General features: G+C 39.4%; 1 protein-coding gene across 1 annotated transcript in view; it reads left to right on the top strand.

Annotated features, from left to right (window-relative positions):
• ENTHD1 (ENTH domain containing 1) overlaps positions 1 to 15667 on the top strand; it is a gene marked incomplete at its 5' end in the record, with an annotated part of 124427 nt that overhangs the window by 63050 nt on the left and 45710 nt on the right. Inside the window, one exon of the mRNA XM_079140804.1 lies at positions 942 to 1065. Coding sequence (XP_078996930.1) covers positions 942 to 1065 — 124 coding nt within the window. The remainder of the gene's footprint in view (positions 1 to 941; positions 1066 to 15667) is intronic.

Genomic DNA, 15667 nt, shown 5'->3' with positions numbered 1-15667 from the left:
ATCAGTATAAACTCATATAATTCATCATATCAACAAGCTAAAGAAAAGAGAGAGGAACAGGCTATAGCTGTGCCATTATAAAATGATCTCAACTGATGCAGTAAAGCATTGAAAAAATTCAGTACCCACTGATTAAAAAAAAGCTCAGCAAATTAGAAATTAGAAAATTGGCAAATAATGTGAATAGTCATTTCAGTAAATACCTATGGTAAACAAGCAGATGAAAAGGTGTCCAAAATCATTAGCTTTTAGGAAAATAAAAACACACAATGCACACAATGACATATCAGAATGGAAAAAAAAAAAGGTGATAATACCAAATGCTGGTGAGGATGTGGAGAAATTTGAGCACACATTCATAACAAGTAGGAATGCAAAACAATGCTGCTATGCTAGAAAGCAGTTTGTCAGTTTCTTATGAAACTGAACATGTGGACTGTCATATAACCCAATAGTTGCACTTGGGGCATCTATCCTAAAGAATGAAAGCTCATTTATATCCTACAAAAACTTGTATATAAATATTCACAGCAGTTTTGTTTGAATAACCAAAATTTAGAAAAACCCAGATGTCCTTCAGTGGGTTAAACATCCATGCCTTGGATACTATTCAGCAACGAAAAGGAAGGAACTATGGGTACTGACTATAATCTGGATGAATCTTCAGGAATTATGCGAGGTTGAAAAACACCAACCTCAAAAGGTCACATACTATATGGTTCCATTTTCCATTTATATAATGATCCTTAAATGTCATACTTGCAGAAAGGAAGAACAGATTCATAGAGTGGTTAGGAATAGGTATTGCTAAGAAAGAGTCTCAAGAAGGATCCTCTTGATTGTGATGGAAATGTTCTGTATCTTGACTGTATCAATGTCAGTATCCTGGATGTGATTATTTATTTTCCCCAACTGTCAAGCTCTCTCTTGTTCTCTGTCAGGACCTGATGCTGTTTTACGATGAGGATCCAAATCCACTTTTGCCAACAGTACCTCCTTCCATTATCTCTTCAACTAGGTGGTTGTCAGAAGGACAAGCAGAAGTTTGCAATCTCTGGGATACAGGTAATTTGGTTAAGGAATATGTATGTAGTTTATTTCAAAACATGACCAAGAAATGCTGGGAAGGAATTCTATATAAATAAAAAATTTTATTTTGTGAAATATAGCAACAATTAACTTTTATTTAATGTTGATAATGAAGAACAGGATTAAGATTCAACACACATGATCCTCTAATCTTATTTTACCCATTGTTTTAGTGTTTTTCTCTTTCACTGTTTTCTTCTTCATTGTTTTGTCTTAAAAATAACTGCAAACCTTAAATATTTTATGAATGGTTAAAAAGCAGAAAATTAATTTTATTTCTTATTTTCATTAACATATTTTATAGAGTTTAATTTATGACGTCTTTCAATAGCAAGAACTAAACAAAAAACGAAAAGTCAAGATGCATATAATCTGTCCCACAAATTGGTTAATCATCTATTGAATAACATTAGAAAAAGACACAATATAAAATTATACAAAACTGGCCTCAAATAAATTATACTATCGCATTTCAGCCGGACTCTACTGCTAGTCAAGATTCTTTAGGATCTGATCACCAATTGAGCCACTTCATCCTGTCTGTTCTCTATGAACTATCAATTTGCAATACATTTTTTCTTCTTAGTTTTCTCAGAAAGTAGGTGGAAGGTCTGCCCAGGTGATATTGGAACAATGTTATTAGTGCCTTTCATTTTCTTTCTTTTTGCTTGTGTTCATCCAGACATCTTTTCCCTTATCATAAGTGGCTCCTCTTGTTTTGAGTTCTATCTTCTCCATCTTCTTGAACCACGCATCTCAAGCTTTCCTCTTATATAGAGCCTAATTATTCAAAATATAAAAGCTGTAATATGTTAGTATATACTTATTTTACAAGTTCACATTTATATGAACTTTTCTTATAAAGTCAGTTGTGACAACAGCGTGGATATTTTAATGAACACGAAAACAAGAAATTGGGGTTTATGGTGTGGTATGATATTTTGCATAAGGATAGCATGCTCATGGATAATTAGTTACAAATGGTTACAATACTTTAGACAATTTGCCTAGTATTCTTATAATACACACTAAGTAATCAGATCCCAAATCCAAAAGCTTGAAAGAAGAACAATAGGAAAATTGTTTGATTTTCTGACATAGCCTAACATTTTCCCATGCTAATACTTAAAAAAAAAAAAAAAATAGAGTTTAAAAGCAGTTTTAGAGTCACAGCAAAACTGAGTAGAAAGTAGAGTTTCCATATACCCCTTACCTCGCTTAGGTATAGCCTCCCCACCATCAACGTTCCACACCAGAGTGGTACATTTGTTATAATTGATGAACCTACCTTGACACAACATTATCCCTTTAAGTCCACAGTTTACATTAGAATTTACTGTATATTCTATGGGTTTGAACAAATGATATGCATGCACTTTTACAGTATCATACAGAGGAGTCCCCCTGCTCTAAAAATCCTCTGTGTACTGCCTAGTCATATCCCTCCCTCCTACTCGCTGGCAACACTGTTCTTTTTATGGTCTCAACAGTTTTTTTTCTTTTCTGTGATGTCATAGAGTTGAAATTATATATGTGTAGCCTTTTCAGATTGACTTCTTTCACTTAGTAATATGCTTTTAAGGTTCCTCATCTTTTGGTGGCTCATTTCTTTTTAGTGCTGAATAGGAGGTACCACAGTTTATTTATTCATGTACCTATGGCAGGACATCATGGTTACTTCCAAATTTTGGCAATTATGAGAAAAGCTCCTTATAAACATCTGTAACAGGTTTTGGGGTGAACATAAGTTTCATACCTAACATTTAATACTAGTAAAATTGAGTACAAATGAGCATCAAAGGCAACCCACCCTACAGAGGAAAAAAAGTCACAAAACACATTGCCTGAGGGATGCTCCCACCATTTTACGTGTCAGGACCAAGTAAAATATGGGGCTTTTCCTGGTTTTAAGTCTTCCTTTTCTCTAGTCTCTCCTTGACATTGGTCTCAAAGATATCTTGTTAAAATGCAGATCTTAGCATTTCTCCTCCCAGCTTAAAAGCTTTCAGCATTTCTCCACTGCCAAAGGCTAAGTCTGATTTTTTTAAACTGTCATATAAAACTTTTATCTGGTCCAACCTTTCTGGGCATCACCCAAAACTGTCAATACTCACTATGCTTTGTGACATTCCATTACTCTTAGAGTTTCTTCTCTTTAGAATGTTTGTTCCAGTTACTTTGGCTATGTAGCATATTACCCTTAAACTTTGTGATGTACAACTAACATTTATTTTGCTCATGGATTCTCTGGGTCATGAATTAGGACAGGGCACAGTGGGGATGGCTTGTCTCTGCTCCATGATGTATATCTGGGCCTCAGCTGGGAAATTCAAACACGGGGACAGGAATCATCTGAAGGCTTGCTCTTTCATGTCTCTGGCAGTTGCTGCTGGCTCTCTGCTGGGGGCCTCAGTTCCTCTCCACATGAGTCTCTTCGTGTGGTGTTTCCACAGGGGCTAGTTGGGCTTCCTCACAGCATTGGAAGCGAGGACTCAGTAGAAGCTGAATAATCTTGGAAGTCATGCTGTGATACTTCCACCACATTCTGTTGATCAAGGCAATCACACAAACCCACCCAATTTCAAGGGAGAGGGGCTATCAACCTCACCTCTCCAGGAGGAGTGTCACTGTCATACTGAAAAAAAACATTGGATGGAGTGTACATTGCTGCAGTCATCTTTGGGAAATATAACCTGTCATAATCTTCCACCAAATTATACATGCTTGACAAAATCCTGTTCAAAACAGCAAGGCCCAGTGAAAATGTCACCACTGCTATAAAATCTTTTTATACACTAATATCTCCTTTCACTATGTTCCAACAGGACTTTTTCATACCTCTATTATAGAATTTATAAATTTGTGTGACAATAGTTTTGTAAATTGTATTTACTTTATAATTACATAAGTTAATAAGTGAATGTAACCTTATTTTTAAAAATCCAAATGATATAGATGCAGTCGATCCCCACCTTGACTGTCCCTTATCCCAGCAGTCCCCTCCACAGGGTTAACTATTAGCAATTAAGTGGTTATTTTCTAGACCTTTCTCTGTGCATTTACATACATACATCCACATACTCTGTGCATTTAAATATATATATTAAGAAGTATTTAGAATGACTGTTTTGCTTTATAACATTATTCTGTATTTTCTTGAAACTTTGTCAATTGATTACCTTCAATGTGTGTCAGTATTTAGAGATTTACCACAGTTTGTTTTTTTAACTCCTGTAGGGCCTGCTAATAGAAATTTGGGTATTTTTTATTTTTACTATTATAAATATAGCTTCAGTGAATGGCCTTGTACACCTATGTGTTTCTTTAGGGTAGATTCTTAGAAATGGAATCTTTGGACCATAAAGTATGCCCATTTCCATTTAATTAATACTGCTAAATAGCCTCTCAAAATGTTGGTGCCACTCTGGCTTGCAGCATATGAGGGCAGCTATTCATTCACACCCTCACTAGAACTTGATGTTTTCAAGCCTTACTTTTTATCACTTGGATAAAGTTGCATTGCATAGGAGATATAATTTTACTTATTTCTGCATATTGATTGGGTATTTCTATTTCCTCTTTTGTGGATTGCCTATTTATATAATTAACCTATTTTTCTTTTGACTTGTTCATTGTTCATTTGAATGGATTTTGTACACACACATGCACTTGTGTGCACACATCACTAATCCTTTCTCTATAATTGTGTTGCAGATATCATCTTTCGGTCCATGAATGTCTTTTGACTTTCTTCTTTTTTTTTTTTTTTTTGTTTTTGTTTTTGGTACCAGGGATTGAATTCAGGGGCACTTGACCACTGAGCCGCATCCCCAGCCCTATTTTGTATTTTATTTAGAAATAGGGTCTCACTGAGTTGCTTAGCACCTAGCGCTTGCTGAGGCTAACTTTGAACTCGAGAGCCTCCTGTCTCAGCCTCCCGAGCTTCTGGGATTATAGGTATGCACCACTGCACCCAGCTCTTTTGGCTTTCTTAATGGTGTCTTCTTCAAAGTTTTATGTGTTGGAGCATCACTCTTTTCCTTCATGGCTTTGTGTGTGTGTGTTTTTAAATTGTTCTTTTTAGTTACACATGACAGTAGAATATATTTTGATATATTATACATACATGGAGTACAACTTCCCATTCTTCTGGTTGTACATGGTGTGGTGTGGTATGTTTTTAGGACAGTTTATAGGATATATTCCCCAATATTTTAATTGTTTGAATTATTTAATTCATCTGGATTTAAAGTATTTGTGAATGGTTTGAGATAAAGATAAGGATAATGGGCAGCCAGTTGTCTCGTAACACTTATTCACTAGTCCATTTTTCTATTGTTTCAAAGTGTATCTTTAACACATACTAAATAGTGTCTGTTTAACAACTCTGTTCTGTTCCATTGGTCCCTTTTTCTGTTTCTGATCTGTTTAACTTTTTGCAACTATTATACCAGTTATATTAATATAGCCTTACTTAACTAGTATTGTGTTTGTTATGGTTTAGATCTGGAATGTCCCCCAAAGCTCGTGTGTTAAAGGCTTTATTCCCAATTGCTGCAACGTCCGGAGGTGGGGTTTTTAGGAAATGATCAATCATGAGGATTCTAACTTCCATCAGTGGATTAATTCATTTGATGGATTTATAATTTGTACCAACTACTGGAGATTGTCGAAACTATAAGCAGAAGAGGGTATGTTCGGAGGACGTAGGTCTCTGGGGGCGTGCCCTTGGGGACTATATCTTGTTCCTGGCCCCTCACCCTTGCTTCCTGGCTGTTATGAACTAAAAAGATTTTCTCCACCATGCCTTTCCTCCGTGATGTTGTGCCTCAGTTCATGCCCAAAGCAATGGAACCGGCTGACCGTATACCAAAACCTCTGAAACCATGGGCCAAAATAAACCTTTTCTTTAAGTTGTGTCAGGTATTTTGGTCACAGCAGCAAGAAGCTAGCACAATATTAATGGTCACTTAGGTTATTTCCATATTTTTACTATAATATAAGCAATGATGAAGTAACATCTTTTCTTTCTGCTCAGATAAGACTTTTATTTATGCTTTTCCATGATTTGATGCAGATTCTGAAATACATTATTCTGAATTTCTAGTGGTAAATCCTGTCCAGTTCACTAACTTATCCTGTCAACAGATGGTTCTGATTTCCATGTTCTGATTTTGGCAACTTTAGCCCAAGGCAAAAATAAAGAAAGTTATTCTGGTACAGCCTCTTCGACTCTTCTCTCTTTCTCCCTTGCCTTTGTCCTCCTTCTGCCCGAGAAATCTGCTGCTCAGGCCCTGGTCTGCAGTACAGGCTGGGAGGCCTGAGGCCCTCACAGCCACACCAGCACACAGTGTTTGCCTCATTGAGCCCACCTGGCCTTCAACCCAGAGCTGCCACTCTTGAATTTTGTGCTACTCCTTCCTTATGTTTCTACTCTAAATAATATATTATTTAGTTTCATAGGTTCTTGAATTTTATATAAATGGTGTCACTCTAATTTTTTTTTTTTACCTCCTTTCTTCACTCAGTATTATGTGTCTAAGATTCTTCTATGTATGTATGGTTGTTTGTTCTCACTGCTGCATAGTATTTTATTGTATGTATATATTATCATGTATTTGTTTACTATTCTGTAGAATAAGGTCTTCAGTGCTGTGTATAACCTGTTTTGTGTTGAAAACCATGCTTTTGATAAATTTGTTGCATACTTGTACAAGACTCCTGGTTCTCATGGATAAGAAGCTCTCTAGGACATATATTTGGGAGTGAAATTGCTGTGTGGTTAGGTATGAGTACTTTTAAATGTACTAGGTAATGCCAAATTGTTCGCAAAATTGTAGTTGTTCCGTTTCCTCACCAATCCTTGAAAAGTTGCCCAACTAGTGGGTGAGAATTTGTATCTTATTTGTACTAAAATGTATTTTTTTAAAAATGAAATTGAGTGTATTTTCATATGTTGAAACATTTTATAGGTGTGACTCATTGATGTCCCTCATCTGTGAAATGCCTGTGTGTGTCTTTTCACTATTTCTGTTTGGTTGTCTGTTTCTTAATTGGTAGGAGTTCTTTATTCTGGAGGATAAGCATTCCACCCTGTAAACATTTTCCAGTTCTTGACTGCTCTTTTCACTTTGTATAAAGTTTTCAAATAATGGAAGTTTTGGATTTTAATGATGTAGAATTTTACTCTTTATAGTTTTGGCTTTTTGTATTTTGTGTTATTTTCAAAAATTCTTTCTTGTCCTGAGATCACAAAGAAAATTCTATGTAGGCTAAAATTTTCATAGTTTTGTTTTCTACAATTAAATCTTTAATGTGGAATTGATTTTGGTGTATGATTGAAGTAGGAGTCTAATTTTACTTCTACTTGGATGGCCAGCCATCCCAGTCTACCCTTTCCGGAGTAAGCTGGAGTGCCATCTGTATCTGAAAGCAATTTATACATATGCATGGATCTGTTTCTGGACTCTCTATTTTGTATGACTTACATGACTGCCCCTGCATGGATAAATGGTTTTAGTCACTCTACCTTTGTAATAATTCTTGGGTGCTTTTCCTTCATCAGAAGTGTTTTAGCTATTTCTGAAATACATGAAAGCTCGTCAAGTTCCTTTAAAAACCCTGTTGGGATTTTGATTGGCACTGCATTGAATCTTTAAATCATTTTGGGGAAGTTGTATGATTACAATATCAAATCATTCATTTGATTCTTCTTTCATGTACTTTATGCTTTTTTACATACAGGCATTATATACCTTTTGTTAGATCTAATCCTGGGTACTTGATATAGAGATGGTCCCACCTTACGGTGGTCCAACTTATATATGATTTTTCAGCTTAACAATGGTGTGAAAGCAGTACACATTCAGTAGAAACTACTTCCAATTTTGAATTTTGACCTTTTCATATGTTAGTCTCTGGTGATACTGGGCAGTCGTGAGCTACCACTCCCAGTCAGCCTGTGATGATGAGGGGAAATCACCAGTGCCTACTGTGTGCTGTGTTGCTATGATATTCATTTTTTTCTCATGAAATACTTGGAACTTACAATGTTTTTTTCAGGATCTATCCCCACTGTTGATGAACAGCTCTATTTTCATCATAACTATAAAGGGTAGAAAATTGGAATTTTCTAACTATTGAGTATAAATAGGTGGAATTAATTTTTGTGTATTTATTTTGTAACTAGCACCTTGCTTAACTCTTTCCAATTTTTCTGATTTATCACTAGATTATTCTGGGTTTCTTACATTGAGAATCATCCATGAGTCATGGCAGATTTACTTCTTTTGCAAACCATATACTCTGTATTTCTCTTTCTTTCCTCATGCTAGGTGGGCTACCCATCCAGTACTGAACGAAATGAAAGTGTGGTCGTAGGTTTCCTATACTTGGCCCATATCTCCAAGAGAGTGATTTCAACATTTTGCCATTAAGAGAGATTTACTGTATGTTTTTGCAGATCTCCATTCTTAATTAGTTAACAGTTTTATCATGGCTATATTTCTAATGTTCTCTGTTTAGCATTTATATTGGTAGTTATGGGTTTTTCTTCTTCAGGCTGTTCATTTTATAAATTAGTTGATTTTCACATATTTAAACAACCTTGAATTCCTGGAATAAACTCAATTTGGCCATAATATATTATCTTTTCGGTATATTGATGGAGTTGATTTTCTAGTGTTTCGCTTAGGAGTTTTGCATCTGTGTCTATGAGTAAAATTAGGATTTCCTTTTTTTTCCAATTCTCTTTGTCATATTTTGATACCAAGGTCATCATAGACTCAGAAAAAAGGTTTTGGAGGTGTTTGCTTCTCTATGTATGCTGGGCCAGTTGTGTTGATAGGTATGGCATTCTACAAACGCACAAATGGTGCTGCTGGCAGGACTACAGGCAGGGAGGGCAGATCTATCAGACTGTGGTGCCCTACAGAGACAGAGCTTGCTCCTTCAGTAATGGAAGGGATCCACTGTAAATCTGCCACCAGGTGACTGGCTCTTTTCCCTGCTGGGGATGTAGCACTTGCCTCCACTCTTAGCAGTTTGGGCATTCAGCATTCATGATAGCCAGATCACATTGGCAAGAGAAAGTTCGTGTTGCCTGGCCTGTGCCTGGTGAGGGCATTCGTGCTGCATGGCCAGAGTCACTGAGCAGACAGACACTGGAGTGACTAGGGGAGGAGGATTATGGTGGGCACTACATAGAGCATTTGCCCACCTATTTTTGAGAGCCTCCTCTGTTCTCTGACAGGCATTTAGAGAGATATGGATGTCTTTACATCATGTACACATTCTGGCAGGTCCATCCATTGATTCTTGTCTCCAGTCTTCTAATCTTATTCTTTCCATATGCCTAACTAGCACTCAGTAACCACTGCTTAGGATTTGTTGTTGATTCATAGCTTGGCATCTTGCCATTGAAGACATGCCATGTGAAGATGTACGTACTGTTTGCAATTCTGTCTACCAGGAAGATTTCCTTACTGTCTTTCAGGGCACTTCTGAGTGGGCTTGTAATTTAGCAGTCCTTTACTTGTGGGTAATGCTGGTATGCTCGCAGATTCACCTATAAACTGTCCTATGCTTATCCCTCTTAGTTGGCATAGGTTGGGGAGGAGCAGTGAAGGTGTGGGAGCAGGTACCCTGGAATCTCAACTGTTTACATGGGTCTTTAGAACTGGCTTCACCTGGTCTCATATATGCCAATTTAATTTGACAGTGGAATGCTGCTATGTGTGTCTAATTTTATGTTCTGTGGATCAGATAACACTCATTGCATAAGAGGACCTAGTCACTTAGTGTGTCCTGGAGTCAAGCATTCAGTCTCTCTCAGAGTCCAGCAGTAAGCCCAGAGATGCTTTTCAAGTGGATAATAATCATAGATAAAAGAAGGTATGGCACTACTCCAAAGCCCAAGGGGGTAGCTCTCTGAGAGGCTTCAGTGAGCACCTCTGTTGGCTGAGGGCACTTGCAGTACCTTTGGCTTTGCTAGGTTTTGTGGTGCAGGCATCAGGACAGCTCCTCCTGTAGCCAGAACCTACTGCAGAGCCTTTTCTTTCTTTGGGCCTTGCTCATAATGGCCAGTAACTGTTGAGAGCAGCATACATGGGTGCTCCAGGGTTCAGAGAGACCCATGATAACTCTGCTTCTTTCTTTGTACTGGTCCATTCATTGTGCAGTTTGCCTCTCACTGACATACTCCAGACCACTGAATAGTCTAAAAGTGTCACAGATGTCGTAGGCCCTGAATCTTCCTGGGACTTTCCCCCCACCTACTGCATGCAGCACCAAGCATGCTTGCTATTTGCTATGTAAGTGCAGTTAGCATCGTATCATCAGTATAGTGGGCCAGTGTGATGTTCTGTGGAACAGATATCAAAAAAATACAGTCCCTCTGACCTCTATTAAGAGACATAGCAGATTGGTGTAACTATGAGGCAAGATCGGTAAAGTCATATACTGTTGTCACGGTCACATGAAGGCTAACTGATTCTAAGCATAGTTAGTATAGGGATTTATCTAGACTGATAACTGTACACTGGATTCCAGGAGCTGTGTTGATTTGCTCTAGTAAAGATGCTGCAGTGGAGCCACGGCTGGGGTGGGCATCACCACCCAATTGCTCCTGCAGTCGTCAGCAGCAGCCCTCCACAGTCTACCTGGCTGAGCAGAAAAGCAACAAGTTATCCTGGAATATGGTGGGACTCACTTACCCCTATAATTTTTAAGGCTTTGATAGTGGCACTAATCTCAGCAAATTCCTCAGAAGTATTTTGACGGGGAAGGGATCAGAGGGGTTTCTCTAACCATAAAAGCCTGCCCTGCATGAGTGGTGGAACCGCAGTGGGGATTCTCTCAGTTACAAAGCCTATCAATTTCCCCTGTATTTTCTGAGTCCATGGAAACAGCTAGAAGTAGGCCTGTGTTTTACAAGACCTGTTGTGTGGTGGACCCCAGACTACGTCTTCCTGGATCACCTGATTTACATAAATTCCACTCTGACCATTAGACTATAGTTGCATTGTTGGAGCTCCAGAAATTAGTGTCAGTCAGAGGCAGTACTTAGTAAGACCTGGAAAGTCTGTGTATTTCTCTTTCTAAGTACAATTGTTATAAATGACTTCAGGTACCTTGGGGGAAGATTTACTATGTGCATCTATGGCCACATTGTAGAATTCTTCCTCATAGGGGATCTGGAGGTTCTGGCCCTGGGAACCTGGTTTAGGAATTGAGCAAGAGGGCATGAATGCCCCATGATGGCACTAGTTAGCTTTCTACCTATGTATAGCAACCGTCACTTAAGAGGCTGTCCATGTATTTCATGTAGGTCCTGTGATTCACTTTCTGTCATACTTTCCTGCAATTAAAAACCTGATGTTATTGCATCCTTGTGACTTACCTATGGTTATAATATTTAACTCTCAGAGTTAAACTTTGCTACCTGACTGTATTACTCTGGGATTCTAGTGTTTTCACTGAGATCAGGAAACCCTGTTCCATGGCCTCATTCCTGTGGTCATCTCCAGTCTGCAGATGACAACCACTGCAGAGCTCCTCAGTGATGCTGGTGTCCTGCCGGAGTACACTTATTTAATGCCTTGGTGAAGGGGGAGTCCTCCATGGCAGGCGTATGTAATAGGCCCATCCCAGCAGTCAGTAGTCTCATCTTGTGGCACTTTGAGCTTCCTTTCAAGAGGGCCAGAGAAGTGCCTTTTCTTCCCACCACTTTTCACATGGTGCCTTCTCACTCACGCTCTTGCTCTTTTCCTGTCCTAATGACAAGATGTTACAGCTCAGAGAGGCTTTCCTGAGCACTTTTTTAAAAATCCACTCCCATCTCCCCACTGCTGGTGGTGCTCTTTCTCCCTCTTCCCTGCTTATTTTTTCTATAGCGCTTCTCAGCATCTGGAATACTGCGTAACTTAGGTGTCTATCTGAAAACACAAACTAGACCATTCTCAGATATCATAATGGATCTGTCACTAATGTCACACTGACTTTGGCCTTGCTCTTTGGCCATTTCTAAGTATATGTGGTGCTTTTCAAGAAGTTGCATACAATTTTTTTGTGTGTTTCTCATGAATTGGGCACATTTACTGGTTCTTCTATTTTGAGGATGATTGTTACATGCCTTTGCATTTCCTGAAAGCATCTTTATGTCAATTATCAGAGCACTGCAAAGTATGCCTGAACTTAAAGAACTGACTATAGAAATTTGAGAATTTATCAACATAGTGACTGTGTAGTGGTTGGTATTAGGAAATCCAATTGAAGCCTTTTCAAGCTTATTTTTTCTCTTTTTTACTTCAAAAATACAGGAAAGTATGGTTCATATATGAAAAATGGACATAAGTGAAACTATTAAAGTCTTTCATTGGAATGAATGAATAGATAGAACAAAGCCACAGTCACCTACAGAAGTCAATTGAAACACTAGAAAGGTATTAACTACTTAAAAATGCCAACTTTTATCATGCAGTGGTCAGCTTTTTCATCTTTGGGATGATTAAAAGAAATATTGAGAGACACTGATTTTTGAACTGGTTATGAATTTTTGGTCAGGAAGCTATCCAATCTATACTCTACTGTTTCACTAATGAGTATGTATATTATAAAAATGTTGTATAAGCCTTTTGACAATTCAAATTAGGAGAATCAAGCTTAATCTAAACAAAGTTGACAGGTTCTTTATCAAAATGACTATGATCTCTCAGGTGTATAACTCCCAAGTTAACTTTTTGTTTGAATAAAGTAAACAGCTCTGTATTTATTACCGAGAGTGAGTAAAGTATTCACTCACAAAATTTATCAGATGGCTTTTGTGTGCCAGGCACTGTGTCAACTGCCAGACATCCAGTGATGAACAAGAGCTTGCCTCATTGCAGCTCCCAGGCTAGTGGGAGAGAGAGACCTTATCAGGCCCAATCTGGCAATGGAGTGTCAGCATGAGGAAAGAACATGGAAGCATGCAGGAGGGCACCCAGCCTCGCCTTGGGAGATCAGGGAGGCTTTCTGGAGAAGGTGATGTCCAGGCTGGAACTGGAGGACTGGGTGCCCTTCTGCAAAAGAGCAGTTAGATTAGGCTAACACTGACATTATGTAAGCTGGGAATACTTTTAAATGTCTTTACTCATTTGATCTTCGTAGCAATCTTCACAAAACTATTTTGCCTACTCCTCAGAGTGAGCCAAGTCAAATGAGGAGAGAAGAAAGTATCTCAGGCCAGGTGAGAAGTATGTGAGAAGCCAGGGGTGAGGAACAGGAGGTCAGGGCCAGAGACAGCCAGCAGGTTTGAAGAACTGGAAGCTTAGTGAGGTCTGAGGACTCAGTGGATGGCAGGAGGGGCACCAGAGGAGTCTGAGAGGTGATCAAGGTCTTATTGATACAGGTGACCATGTATTTATTGTCTAAACCAGACACTTTCTGCCAGGATAACAGGCAAACCTGGAGCTTCCTGGACAAAGGGGCATGGATGCCATGCAGAGGGGTGTTTTAGATAGCTTTGTGTTGCTGAGACCAAGAGACCTGACAAGAACAACATGAAGGAGGAAAAGTTTATTTCGCTCATGATTTCAGAGGTCTCAGTCCACAAATGGCCAACTTCATGTTTCTGGGCCCAAGGTGAAGTAGAACATCTCAGTGGAAGGTGTGGCAGAGCAAAACAGCTCAACATGGCAGCCAGGAATCAGGGAGAGAACTCTGCTCACCAGGGACAAAATATAAACCCCAGTGCACCCTGCCAGTGGCCTGCTTCTTTCAGCCAGACCTTGTCTGCCTATAGTTACTGTCCAATTAATCCATATCAGTGTATGCAGGCTATCATAACCTACTCATTTCACCTCTGAAAATTCTTTCATTGTCTCATACATGAGTTTTGGCTGGGGGAGCCTCATATCTAAACTATCACAAGGGGTCTCCATTGGGACCAAAAAACAGGGGAGTCTCTGAGTGCTTTAGGCTAGAACAAGATAAAACCACATCCTTGCTTCAGGAAGATGCCTGTGGATGATTGTAGAGGAAAGACTGGAGGGGAGCGAGCAAGAGCAGCCCCAGGAGCTCCGGCCTGGCCTGGCCACTGCTCGCCAGCTGCACTTTTCCTGCCTTCCTCTCCCTCCTTTATGGAGGTCCAGCTGTGGTTGCTCTTTGATGGTTTATACCTACCCCTTCCTCAGCTGGGAGAGCTATCTCCCACCTTTGCCCTTCATTCCATTTGGCTGAATCCTAATCTTCGTAGGCTTCAGCTAAGTTGTCACTTCTTCCAGGAAACCTTCCCTGACATCCAAAGGCAGGGCCTGCTACCACTTCTCCCTGGCCTCTTGGGACACTCTGTACCTTCCCCAGATAGAGCACTGGTTTGGCTATGCTGTCATCGCCTGCTACTGCCCGGCTGTCAGACAAGACTATACTTTTATGAGAGCTAAGCTGCATCTTGTTCATCTTTACAGTATCTGCCTCTAATCAGTGCTTAACACATAGGAAGTTTCTGTTAAATGTTTACTGACTGAGTAAGTAGCATTTGAATTGTGCCTAGATAAAATATAGCCATTCTCATGGTCTCTTCCTGTGTTTTTTTGCATATACTTGAAAAGTGTCTTCAAAAAAATTTCATCACAGCTTCTAGAGAAAGAGCAAGCAGTTCAAGCAACACAGTGATTCACTGCCTGCAGAGGTCTCTTAGAAACTTCGTATAAATTTCCTCATCCCTAGTTGACTCTTGATTATCGTATTAGCTAAAGGGAATGTGAAAGGAGGAAGTGCTCAAAATATGTAGAATTGGAGGTAATATTCATGGACAGAGTGCAGGGTGCAGATGGATCTTAGCATGGGCCCATTTAGATATCATTTAGTTAGCGTTCCTTTTCATATCATTGTAAGTCTGGTCTGAAACCAGGACCTATCTCTGGTGTGGCAGGAGTCCAGAGATGCAGCATTGAGTTAGTAGATTTTGGAGGGCTACAAATGAGGAGGAGCTGCTGGCAGGCAGCTGGTGGGTATCTTCATGTTGAGTTAGCAGAGGCGGGTGGGGACAAAACAGAGGATGTTGCAGGGCTTGAAGAGCCCCCCAAAGGCAGGCTCGCCTTTTGTTCATGTTTGAGTGGTTGGCATAGTATTTTTAAGCCATGACTTCTGGTATGCCAAATGGAATAGCTCTGCATTTTTCCATTACTCAAGATAATTCATGGCAGAAAGTACACCCTTGGTTATTCTGTTTTTCTGATCATTTCCATCTTGAACTCAGTCAATTCAGGATTTCCCCTTTCCTCTTCATCTTCTTGAGGATAGTGTCAAAGTCTCAGAGACCTGCTTGGCATCCTGGCTTTGGGGTTGGGGGAATATCTTGTCCTGGTTAATGGGCATCTCTTCACACTGATTTCTGCTGAGAGAAACCTGATTGCATTGTTCTTGAATTGTCCACCTGTCTCTTTTTCTCTGCATCCATTGATATCTTAACTGCACTGTCCTGGTGTTAGGTTGGTAGGTCATGCAATCTATATCCTCCTTGTCCCCATCCTGAGGCCCTTTCACTTTGACATTCTCTTTAAGCTAATTCTCCAACCCCCAGGAACTGCTAGAATCT

This window comes from Sciurus vulgaris (genome assembly GCF_902686455.1).
Source record: "Sciurus vulgaris genome assembly, chromosome: 5".
Classification (NCBI taxonomy): domain Eukaryota; kingdom Metazoa; phylum Chordata; class Mammalia; order Rodentia; family Sciuridae; genus Sciurus; species Sciurus vulgaris.
The sequence above is the reverse complement of the archived record's forward strand: the minus strand, read 5'-3'. Positions and strand labels throughout refer to the sequence as shown.